Source organism: Scophthalmus maximus, chromosome 3, assembly GCF_022379125.1.
Source record: "Scophthalmus maximus strain ysfricsl-2021 chromosome 3, ASM2237912v1, whole genome shotgun sequence".
Classification (NCBI taxonomy): Eukaryota; Metazoa; Chordata; class Actinopteri; order Pleuronectiformes; family Scophthalmidae; genus Scophthalmus; species Scophthalmus maximus.
The window spans coordinates 19,690,142-19,703,156 of NC_061517.1; the positions used below are offsets into that span (position 1 = coordinate 19,690,142).

At 46.1% G+C, this 13,015-nt stretch overlaps 1 protein-coding gene across 1 annotated transcript in view; it reads right to left on the minus strand.

Annotated features, from left to right (window-relative positions):
- Nucleotides 1–739: 739 nt before the first annotated feature.
- The window catches only part of LOC118317401 (V-set and transmembrane domain-containing protein 2-like protein), a 40,652-nt gene continuing 28,376 nt past the window's right edge, over nt 740–13,015 (minus strand). The window contains exons 2-4 of the mRNA XM_035646050.2: nt 6,334–6,503; nt 5,023–5,067; nt 740–3,027 (exon numbers count right to left, since the gene is read on the minus strand). Coding sequence (XP_035501943.2) covers nt 2,602–3,027; nt 5,023–5,067; nt 6,334–6,503 — 641 coding nt within the window. The 3' untranslated portion in view covers nt 740–2,601. The remainder of the gene's footprint in view (nt 3,028–5,022; nt 5,068–6,333; nt 6,504–13,015) is intronic.

The following is a 13,015-nucleotide window of genomic DNA, read 5'->3' on the forward strand; positions in this document are numbered from 1 at the left end:
TGATTAGTAAAATACAGAGTAAATACCGGACTCGTCAGGTGAGGCTGAGTAAAAGATGGTGGAACCCCGTTTCGGAGAGTCCCATCACTAAAGCTTTGAGCGACCCTGGCACAGCCACACCACGTGAGACTGTGCAACTACGGAGAAGTCGGAGGGGATACCGGCCAATCCATCATTGCGCGCGTTATCACTCGGCACTGCGGGGGGTTCAGGACATGTATAAGTGAAGGAAACAGGAGGCCCCCCCTCCATTATCGCATCACCTCACGACCCTCCACACCTCATTGCTCCATAATGAATGTATGAGCCTTCTAGTGTGTGTGTTTGGGGGGGGGGGGGGGGGGGGGGGGGGGGACACAAGATTGCCAAGTGTTTTGTATTTAGCTGGCCTAACTTAACTCTGGTGAGCGCAGCACAGCGCCTCTTTATCTCGTCCTGTGCTGTTGCTATTTATCCTGCTGCCACGGCCTACAACAGCACCATTAGTCATCAGCAGCGATGGGAAGAGGAGGAGGAGGAGGAGGGGCGAGATGCGAGATGCTTTGGCAGCACCTATTACACACAAGGCAACCGCCTAATATCATTTCTCCTTAACGCACACGGACAGACACACAGCAGCAGCAGAAGCCCCAGGCTGAACCGCAGCGGACTTAGACCCGAACAAACGCCCCAATAACCCCTCGGATATGAATAGGTAGTACATGTAGTACATCTCCAAATCAACGGGAACAAGATCAGCTGTTGTTTCATATACAATTTATTTCATTTGATAAAGGCATACACTGAGCGTGAGACCAAACATTCTAGAAGAAATGTACATTATCCCGCTTCATTTTTGTTGCTGTTGTTCCAACAGTGAGCTCTTCTGTACAAAACATCAAATCAAAGTTACCGGTTGAAAAGACGAAACCAATTCCCACTGGCCACTGGCCTCCCGGTCTACGAGTGGGACACTTCGGCAAAGGAGAAAAGCTCCTCGTGGCCTTGAGACAGACTTACATCTCGGGGGCACTGTGGACAGCCAATCGCCGCGTTTCGCCATCGACACTCCCCTTCTCAGTCTTCACTCGCACAGGGTGAGAAAGGCTTCGTCCAGTTTGTCACCCGCCGTCACTTTGTCCCGTTGGACCCCCCCGCGGGGTCGAAGCATTCGTCCCACGCTGTCCGCTCACGGGGACCCTCTACAGACGAGGCGGGCGCCTCACGCACAAAGCAATCTATGCGGAGACATCATCAAGTTACCAAAAAAAAAACCCCGGCAGAAGTTAGAAAGGGCCCGTCAAACCTTTTTCAGACCCCAACTAAAATGACGCCTGTGTTCAGGCTCATTAAAATACGGTAACACTCATGTTTGCAGCCCCCGCACATCGAGCGCGTACTAAGATACATTAGGGAAAAACCCCCCTCTCTGAGCAGCTATGAAGAGAAGGCGCCATTCATCTGTCTGTACAGCACTTTTGTAGAGCGGCGAAGCATCAGAAGGAAAAAAAAAAAAAGATCTCATATTTGACAAGACTTTCCCAAACAGAACAAGAAGAAGAGAACAGGATGGACTCTTTTTTTAATTGCACCAAATCAAAAAAGATGACAGAAATATCCTTTGACTAACTCGCTGTCTTTGTGTGTGGTTGGTTGAAAAAGTCTGTTAAGAAAATTAACTGGACATGCACTCACTTTGTTTCATATTATACAAGTCGTATTTACAGAGTGGCTTCAGAGGCCTGTAGCGGGGAGGGGATTGAGGCGGGGTTTTTTTTTAAATGATCGATGAGCACCGTGCACCGAGATCCCGATTTAAAAGAGGACTTGTCCGTCCCTGATGATCACTGCTACCCTGGGATCTTTCGACGAATTCCTGCTGAAGAATTTCCTCTTTTTCCGCTTAATCGCAAGCTACTAACTGGCCGAACATCGGGTGTGTACGAGTTCTGCGTCATAGTCGTGTCCATCATTTGGGTGCACAACAAAAAAAAGGTGTAATGAAGCTTTTGCTCTGGGTACAAAGCAACAGGTAAAGATTTCCGAGGGAACGAATTAGTGGCGGTCGAGTTTCATCCGGCGCACTCTCAGAATTAAAGGAACATTTCCTTTTACAGGGAACACGCCCGGTTTCAAAAGGTATAATATTAGGTGACACTTTTTGCTTTCCGAGAGTGCATCGAATGACAGCGTGAGGCAAGTGGGAGGATTATGAGCGTGAAAGCAGGGTCGTGTCATTTACAGTATCTAAAGAGTGGAACACAGCATGGGGTTAGAGTAGGAGCAAGAGTCTTTGTTTTAATTTTTTTGTGATGGTGCTGAGACCAGGAACAGTGGAGCCGCCGGGATCTACTGTGCGTGTCAGCACCCGCTTTTTTTTCGCTGAATGTCATGGACGGTGAGCGGTCCAACCACGACCCAGCAAGAAAAAAGCTAAATTCCCCTGCACAGGCTTTCAGCGGGCGAGCACGGAACAAGCCGTTCTGTACATTCCTATGGATTCTGGATTTGTGCAAAGGGCCTACACACTGTGTGGGAAGAGTAGCTTTTTTTGTGCTGTGACACTCATCGCGTTACGCAATCCCCGTGCAATGCATCGCTCAGGCGGTGGCGGGCCGTCGTCTACGGCGCGCAGCTCGGCTCGTTGGTGCAGTCATTGTCGCCGTGGTCACTGTCCGCGTCCCTCTTCCTCAGCTCTCTGCCTGCGCTCTGCTGCTGACCGCCGCCGCCGCCGCCGCCGTGGCGAGCCGGCGACGAGGGCCGCTTGCTGTGCTCCTGGTGGTGCCCGTGGTTCTGGTGGTGGCCGTGAGAATCCCCGTCGCCCCCTCCTCTCTTGGTCTCGTCCGCGGCCTCGAAGTTGTCGCCGTGCGCGCCGTCGATGATGTCGCCCGGCGGCACCACCTGCAGGTAGGCCCGGACGCGGTGGTGGCGGGCCCCCGCGTCGCCGCTGAAGTCGATGACGCGGCACTCGTAGGTGCCCTCGTCGGACGGCTTGACCCGGGAGAGGCGGAGTTTGTGGGAGATGTTGCTCCCTACAACCTTCACAACCTGCCAGAGAAAGCAGACGTGGACATCATTTTTTCACCGTGAGCTACTGGTTGCACCAGACCAAGAAAGGCTGCGGAGACAAAAGCGTACTGAATTAAGCGAGGCTACATTTCATCGATTATAGATTCAACTTTTGATTTAGAAAGAAAATATGAACTAAATCCTTTAAATTTCTCCCAGAATGAGCATAAAAAATATATATTTTTTCTAAATTTTCTTATTTTCTTATTGGCTGCTCCAGCGTCACTCCCTATCTGTCTGTCACTCACTCCTCTCATCAGTCCTCACTTCTTACCAAGAAAGCAAATCACTGCAACTCTTTTCCGTTCCTGGTGGTAGCATCTTTCTAAGCATGCGAATTCAGTCAAACATGAGATGAGTCTGCACTTGCCGGTAAGCCACCCGCTGAACAATTTTACAGTGATAATCTATAATGCGTATCATAAATTAGGCTTTGCTATGTTTAGAGGGGAAAAGAGCTGAGCATATCTATGCAGACAGATAGATACTGAATAAAGAATGAAAGGCTACGGTATTGTGGTGTGATGCTGAGATCACTTCGGCAGCGGAGCCTGGATACACTCCACAGCTGCGCCTCCTCCTCGTCCTCCTCCTCCTCCTCCTCTCAGCCAAACACTCACACAAACTCAGGCAAAGGCGCCGCTTCGCGAATTCTATTTGCGGCTTTGAAAGTATGAAGAGAACCACAACCTCGAAGCTTTGCAAGTTCACAGACCCAAACCGTCGGGACGACGAGAGGCTGGGGATGTGACGCACCGAGATATAAATACGACTTCGTTTATCACCCACCTTCCTCCCCGTGACGGCAGTAGATGCTGGATTGTGTGTGTGTGTGTGTGTGTGTGTGTGTGCGCGCGCGCGCGCTGCAGACGGTCCCCTGCGCGTGTTTGTGGGCGTACTGTATGTAAAAGCTTTGCAAATGATGATGTTTTGTGGCGCCACATTCATCATTGGCCTGTGTATCGGCATATGTGCGAGTAGCTACCATGTTTTTTGTTTGACTAAATGGATGTGGGCCAACATCCATTATGCACAGAAAGCTCATAATGATTTTCCAGCTGTACAGCCTGCAGTGCTCGGCTCCACACACACACACACACACACACACACACACACACACACACACACACACACACACACACACACACACACACACACACACACACACACACACACACACACACACACACACACACACACACACACACACACACACACACACACACACACACACACACACAGTCAGTCACCCGAACCACAGCTGGTGCCTTCATTACAGGGAATAAGCAGCAGCTATCCTGGTGGGAGTGAGGAGAGAGAACAATGATATCAACAATATCTAGTATTGGTAACTCTATATATCTTCATATATATATATATATTTCCTGCTTTTATACAAAACATGCCTTTAAGATAATTGTTGCTCATTTTTGTAACTGTGAAGTTGGCGGACAGAACAAAAGGTTTATGTCGGAGTGGATAGGCAGTTCCATTCAGCTCACGTTGCGGTTAATTATCATAATTTGGAGTTATCACACTGTATGGGTTGCGCTGTCTTCCTCTGTAAAACACCTCTCCCTGCTTGTTGTGAGAAACTGTTCGCCCGGGTGTGTTGCTACACATCTCCGTGGACACCGGAGGACTTATTAAAAAGTTCTGCTGACTTCCCGTGCCTGTCCCACTCACTGTTAATACTTTGGGATTATTTGGCTGACACCGGGATTCTACGAACCCATCACGGACAAAAGGGAACATGTTGACGTGTCTGTCGTCTGGAGCGTTCACTGCACTCAGAGTGAAAATCAAATCCTTGTGTATAATACGGCACGGGGAAAAACATCTGCGGATCATCCAGAACAATTTTTTTTTTTTTTATGCAACCCATGACGGCTTTGTGCCCCGTCTCATCATAACAACACAAAGGCACAGATACGGCTTTTCTCAGACTGCGATGGCAGATAGTGGTTAACTCACACTTATCTTTGTAGCATCCTTTGGCATCTCCTCCTCTGGAGCCACCTGGGGGAATAAAAAAGAACGAGAAAAAGTTGAATCCTTATCCTTTTGTTAAATCATCATAAGACGGGAAACGCATTTATCTGGACGATGGTGGACATACTGTCTCCTTACGTGTGTTTGACCATTACATAGTCCACATCATTCAATGTACACTATGTTAAGTGCCTTGAGACAATGTCTGTTGTGATTTGGCACTATACAAATAAAATTGAATTGAATTGAATGTAGGTAACATACTTTACATACCCTACCGTTAATATACCACATAACAACGATGCCCTGCTCCTGGCTTTGTGTGCAGGGTAATAAATAAGAAATAAATCGATCGATTCACCTGGATTCTTTTGACCATATACGGTATATGGTACATTGTTTGTTACCACAAATATCAATATTGCTTTGAAAGATATAAATTCACTCTCATTGGGAAATCACGCATGGATCCGTCACGCATGCTGGTGCCTATATACAATCTCTGGTTGGTGTCAGGTCGCTCACCGCCGACAGCTTCGCATTGGAGATACTTTTAAAGACAATGAAGATTCCTCCTCACAGCTATAGGCAGGTTCGAGCTGCTCATGTAATATAACTATAAATGGTGTTCTTTTGCCTTTATAATTATCAATACCACCAAATAATACACTAACGTAGTCGGGTTGGAAAGCCATAGGTTTGTGCACATTTCTCCGTGTTGCATTCAGTGTTGTGTGAAATAAGGAAATTAAAGCATTCTACCTAACACTGGTATATTTACAATTGGTATTTTCTACTAATGTTCATTGATGTGCATTGTTGTCATCAAATAAACAAACAAATATATATATAGACGGTTCAAAATGCTGTACAAAGAAATGATTTTTGAAAGATGCAGGAATGAGGAAAGTGAATTTAAGCACACTAAGGGAGATATTGTTGTGATGTGAATTATTTTATTTTTGTTCTACACTTGAATATGATATAGAAACAATTGATTATTGATTATTATCAGTATTATTCAAATTATTACTGTATAGAATGGGGGTAGGACTGGATAAGCATGTTTTTTTTCTCCGAAATAAAGTATTTCAATTCAATTCAATATATATACATATACTGTAATAATAATGATATATAAATATGACAAAGTGATTCTCCTCCCTGGAGAGAAAACATCTGGAAAAATATGAATCCTTGGAACTGCTGACGAGGTGAGAAACCCAAGTGGTCAGACAGTGATGAAGGTCGCGAACGAGCCACATACTATTATTGATATTAATTGAAACCTACCTCGTTGGTCGTCCAGGGCTGTCGGTCCGTCCAGTCCAGATGGTTCCTGATGTACCACCACTGGATCTCAAGTGAATACGAGGGCATTCCAGCCCCCCTGAAGGAGCAGGCCATTTCCACGTCCTGACCTCTCTGGGCGGTCATGTCATGAGGCACCTCTGTGAACATGGCTGGACATACACACAGAATGAGACACGATGATTAGGCTTACACGAGCTGATAACAATATTTTGGGGCCCGGTCTAGAGATATCTCCAAAATCTTCCTCAGAAAAACGTTGCCAAAAAGTACTGAAACTCAAACAATTCTATTTTTCGCAAAGCGACAAGGCTGTGGTGTTGCTTCAGGGGGATTTCCCACGTGAACCCATACAAATGCTTTTAACATTCACAGCATGAATCTAACACTGGCTCAGTAAACGATCTCATCACCTTAACGTGTTGTCGAGGCTCAGTATATGAAGTATGAATTATCTAGTGATGAACACCAGGTAAGGTGTCACAACACAGTCAAATAAGTTCCACGAAAAATCCCTCCATATATCTGAGCAATAATTGAGTAATCGGGCTGACTGTGTGAATATTCACTGAAACAATATTAGAGCAGCCCTGACACTGAATGCATCATGGAGAGATGCATTTTCAGGATGCTATGTCACATGATATGTGAGACTGATGAAAACGACTGAGTGAATGTGTGTGTGTGTGTGTGTGTGTGTGTGTGTGTGTGTGTGTGTGTGTGTGTGTGTGTGTGTGTGTGTGTGTCAGGCATAATGTAAAATTAAAGTTAAGTCGAGAAAAAAACGATGTGCATTTCTGTATTTAATAAAATATGAATGTTTCCCTATTCATTACTTATACAAGTCATATTGCACAGAACATATTGCAATGCATCCTAATGTTCTTTTTGTATATGTCACGTAATAGTGCTTGTCCCATACACTGTATATAGGATGTCCTTTCTGTCAAGAGTGTAAATATTAACCCTTGCTGCAAGTCAGACTTGCAAAAAGAAAAATTTGAACCCACATTGTGAACACATTTGTCTTCACCAAGCTGCGCAGCAAAACAAACACCAACAAAAATTGCATATTTTGTCTCCTCCTGCCCACATGAGGTACGACGGCTCATGTTCTGTTCTCTCCTGCCCCGTTATTCCTTCTTTCATTGTTAAATGCTGTCTCAACCTCCTGCAATTTTGGTCCAAACTATACCAAAAAAAGTTTGGTATAAAAATTTCAGAGTTCAGTTGGGCACAAAACTGGACGTGTTGTTCATCACAGGCCTTCATTCTAAATGGAAAATTACATGAACATATTTAACCAGCCATTTACCTCGTCTACAATTCATTACCGTTGGGGCGATTTGTCAGAACTTGGACGGTGAACTCCTGTGCACTTGGACTTCGCCCGTTGGTTCAGAGTGATAAAGTTGGACATTCCTCGCTTCACTCGTTCGACAAGGAGCGTCCAAACCCATTGTTACTCTCGGCCACTGTGAGTCCGTGCGTCTCGTTGGAGGCGGAGGCTCAGCCCGACGTTTTGTGGATACCGGAATGCAGATTGTAATACAGTACCATGAGAATCCTCTTTCTTTTTTTGTTTTTAATCCCTAAATTTGGCAACTAGTAAATGATATGCACTGCTCACTGAGCCCTGTGGGAACAAATCATCTAACTTGGAAAAACTTCTTTCCCTTTTTATATCTTGCTGCAACATAACAGGCAGCGTTCCAAGCTTTTTTTTTTCATCTTTCATATCCAACCACGGACTCAAATGCGAGCCTTTTGTTTAGAGTGGGGCCTCGCAGGTCACCCTTTAATATGGGTAGAGAACTTTTTAGGAAGGGGACCGCCACTTATTTTCACACTTAAAGGGAGACTAGGTAACTAAATAAAAGACAGCATGATGGCACCCTTTCATTTCCCAAGACTCTCATTAGTCAGTTGCTGTGTTTCATGATTATGAAAGTTTGTTTTGGACCAAACTGTGTTTTGGGGCAAAAAAAATGTAAATAAAATCTTGTATTCACAGTCCACTCTCATGGCTTGTTTCGGGAATCTTAAAGATTTTCAGCTACATCTTACAGCCACTTGTACAGCAAATGGCTAAATGTCCTTGGGCGTTACTCACTGGTGACCGACCGCACCAGCAGGGACAGCTCTGGCGCACACACTCGGGAAGCAGTACAGTGAAATGAATTTACAATACACATTTAAAAGTGGATTATTGAAATGCGGAGGGAAAAATCAATCCCAACCTTCCTCACGTCGGAGCCGGGCGACATTAACCATAATCTCTTTTTAATGAAAGGCAATTACCGGCTCGGCGTAAATCACCGCGTGAAAAATAATGGAAAGTTACACTTTCAATACAGTGAATGTCACAGTATTTTCCCACTTGTCACGCGGGAATTACCCCATCAAACAAGCGCATCGGGTTGTGGCTTTCCCTCTTGGGAAATCCCGTGAATCTACGGTTTAATGTTTCTGAAGTTGGGTTCTGTCACTGTCAGCTTCGAGCCTGACGGGAGAGTGACACCTCAGAGGCTCGTCTGTGTCCGTGTTCAATTGTTGAGCCGCTCGAAAGCAAAACTCCTCCCGCATAATTTAATTCAATAGATTTGTCTGGCTCATTCAGTCAATAAGAATAAGTCAAACCTGCGATTGTCATCTGGGCTCATAGATTAACCTCGGCCGTTCAGCCACCGAGGCCCTGCTATGCCGTGTCGTATTACCAGGGTAGAAGAAGCCCTGAGGTCATACATTCCTCTTGTACATTGATCAAATCTGCTTGTATTTTTCATTTGCGAAACCGGAGACGCACCAGGTATCGATTTGACATTACACAGCCGGAGCTAGCAACAATGCCCACAGCCCCCCCCCCCTCTCCTGTAGATAATATTCAAAGCCGGGACATGAAACCTGCCGTGTAAGAGATGGAGCCTCTGAAGTTGCTTTCAGCCATGATAATCTGTCTTTCCCCACTCAGCCGCGGAGCGCCGCGACGCACAAATCCACTCGCGTTTCTGGCCTAACGCTTCACACATTCGGGGATCACGAGAGATTGGTGATCACGAGTCATCAGTGGCCCATTACGATGTAGGGGGAGATCACTTTAGTCACCAAGCGATTTGCAGAATCCACAGAGCAGACTGCATCTGATCATAACAGATTCTCCGTCTCTGTCATTCCAATCATCTCGACACCCACTGGAAACCATTTCACCGCAATGAGAAATGGACACATTCAAATCTTGAATATTGAATCATCTCCCGACGACTCTGCAAATCACCCTGAGTGCGGGAATTATGTCGCCGAACAAGTGGCTATCTAATGCCCGTATCCCTTAGCAACAGTCATCTCTAATCGGCGCACTGTCATTGTCGAGGCCATAAAAGGCTGCGGTGGGTGGGATCTGCTCGCCCCCGAGGCATCATCATCATCTCCAAACTAAACTCAGTGTTCGGGAGGTGAAGCACAGCGGCCGAGTCGGACTCGGACGTCCCCCCATTCGCCACGGCGGGGCAGGGGAGACGGACGGAGGGAGGAATCACTGCGGACGGGAACGAGGTGCTCACGAGGCGGAGAGGGGGAAGAAAAGAAAAATAAGTCGTCACCAGACACTGAATTAATGAGCGGCTCGGCGTTCATGCACAGCGAGGTTCTGCGCTTTTTTGCGAGAGACTAATATATCGCAAGAATAAAGGGGGGAATTAATGTGAGACTCTGCATGTGGCAGAGAGAGAGAGAAGAAGAAGAAGAAGAAGAGGGAGGCGGTGGACAATGTGTGAGGTAGCAGATAGCAGTGGGCGGAGAAGCCGCGGCCACGCGTGCCATCGTTTATTTCTTTGAGAAATGGAATGTAGTCATTGCGGACCGGCGATAAAAGAGGCGCAGGTGGTGTTCGGTTGTGGCCTCGTCTTACTGCGGCCGACCCAAGCTTTCCATCTCACGCCACTTAATAGCTCGGCTCTTTCGGAGATGCCAACGTTTCAGACAGAGGGGAGGGAGGCTGACTCATGTCATGCTCAGGGAGCATCATTGCGAATACAAAAATCACGGGACTCATGGGAGTTTGCGCAAGTCAAAAGTCCTATTCGCTGTGTGTGCCGCGCACAAGTTCGCATTAATGAGTGCGAGGGGCATGGTTGTGCTGGAAGACTGACCAGTCAATTCAAAGTCTGGACATTTTGTCTTATTAAAACAAAGGAAATACTAATGACTCTAGAGCTCCACAAATCAATATTTCTCTGTTGAGAGATTTGTTAGTATCTGATTATTCTGTGCAATGAGAATCAGGTCACGGCGATTGACCTTTAGAGAAGTGTCACACGACTCTGCGGCAGTTCTAATCCGTTTCGGCCTCTTTATCTCATTGCCTTGGTTTTATGAATTTTCATGGTTCGAGATTCAGTCTCGCCAATCTCAGCTGTGTGTGAATATTGGACATCCGTCTGCTGGACAGACACATGAATGGCAATGTTGAGCTGTGCATCATTCCAAATCTCAAGTATAAAACTGTCCTCTAATATGTTTGCCGTATCAACTTTATAAAAAAACAATGCAGTGTCAGAGCTGCGTGTCTGCCTGCTTGTTTTTGAGTTCAGTCAGTTCGGCTCAAAGTATTGGTTGAATCCCACTTCGATGAGAACAACCCCTCCTCTAACGTTAAGCCCCTGACTCAAGCAGGCAAAGCCCCCCAAACTTCACTGTCCGTTGCATGCAGACTGCCAACACGGAGTCCATCTCCTGGTAGGAGGGCAAACATGTTGACTTCCAAATGTCAAAGTGACAGACTGGGATTAGGAGCTGTAATCTCTGAATTTCAAATCGTAATCTCTTTCACCACATGTTACTACAAAGGGCAAATGTGAGTCACGTAAACTTTATATATAACAAAAAGTTATCCAAAAAAACGTCAAGACAAAATCGACCTGTTCACCAATCAGCCACGGCATCACAACAAGTAACTAGTATTAATGTTGTGGATAATAAGAAGAACTTTCAAAAGTGATATGACTAAATTAAATTGTAAAGAGGTATCATGGAAGCCTGTGTTCTGAAACAAACCCCATGACTGCACAGCAGCTTTACTCCAATACGAAGACACAAAGCCCTGATTTACACAACGCAAAAGATACCAAGCTGATACAATCAATATAATAAACAGCATCATAAAAGACACATGTTTATCCAGATGTTTTTGGGGTTGGCCAAATTGTATTTTCTGATTAGAGCCCACGACCCTTTTTTTTAATCATCTGCCACAGAGGACGAAACCAATTCATAGTCAAGTTAAAAATATAAAAATGTGCCTTACTTACTATGTTTGTTTCAAAATAGATCAAACAAACAGAGGCCGAATGCCACTGTAGCGCCTGCCGATTTAAGCCTGTACATTATTATTATTTTGTTTTTTAGAACATGCAGAGCAGCACACATGCTGCTCACCTCGGCCCCTCGGCCCCTCAGCTCCTCCGCGCCTCGACCAGACTCAAATACATCTCTTCACCGGCGCTCATGCGTTATTTCACAGTTCCCTAACAAGGGTATTGAGAGAGCCGTCAATGTATTTCGCCTCTATCCATTTTGCCTGCGGGCTCGTATCCCCCCCCGACTCACTCAGCCTTCTCCTCTCAGCGCTCACAACGCACTGCTGCAACAGTCGGGGGGTTTTTTCTTCTTCTTTCTTTTTTTCCATACACAAGGGCTCGAGCAACACCGAGCCTCTCCGTGCCTTCGCTGCTCTCAATCTGAATCCATCGTGATCGGGCAGCCGGCGGCATCCGCCTCTGAATGTCAAGGCTGTTCAGTGTGCAAGATGGCTGGTGCTGCACGCAGCCTCGCAGGCGGCGCTCTCGAGAGCTTTTCAGCCTCCCGAAATGGATTCAGAACTGCTATAGGGGAAGCGGCAGCAGCGCCACGTGACTCTCTAGCTGCTCCATGGTTGTTAGGCCCATGTATGTGCCGTCCCTGTTACACTGTGACAAAAAGACGGGTCCGGAGCGCTGCGTTCAATTATCCCTCCGCCGAATAGAATTGCACAGGACAGACGCGGAGGAGGAAAGACCATCCACCTAACTCCCGTGCAGACTGGTAAAATAGATCTGTCGCGTCTGTGGGTTGGTGCTCCTGTCAGTGTCGGAGCCTTTGTTTGAGGTGCTTTGGTTGGTGAGTTATTATCTTTAGCTCATTTAAAGCCCCAGTGTGTAATTTTTGTAATTTTCTGGCGGCACCTGGTGGTAAAGTTGCAAGTTGCAAGCGACCGAGCAACCGACAGGGGACACTGATGACACTTCAATTTGCGCAACAACCGTACTCAACACGACGTAGCAAACATGGCGACTCACACGGAGGTCGGGTCCACCTCATGTAACTCTATTTAACCCGTTCAGAGTTGACAGAAAAACACCGGTTCTTTGTTGCAGGTGATTATACATGTATGAACACACAATCACGGACAAAATGTGTTCAATTTACTTGTACAGTAAGTAATTCAAGGGAATTCAAATTCCTCACGCTCTTGACCTCCCACGGGTCAGGCAGAACAAATCAAATCTGCAGTCACAAACTCACAAGACAGTTTCTCAAAAACACTGCTCTTACTTAGCACCGTGCCATTTTCCTTATTAGATTTAAAATAAAGTTACATAAGTCCCTGCTTGAAGTAAATATGAAGGTA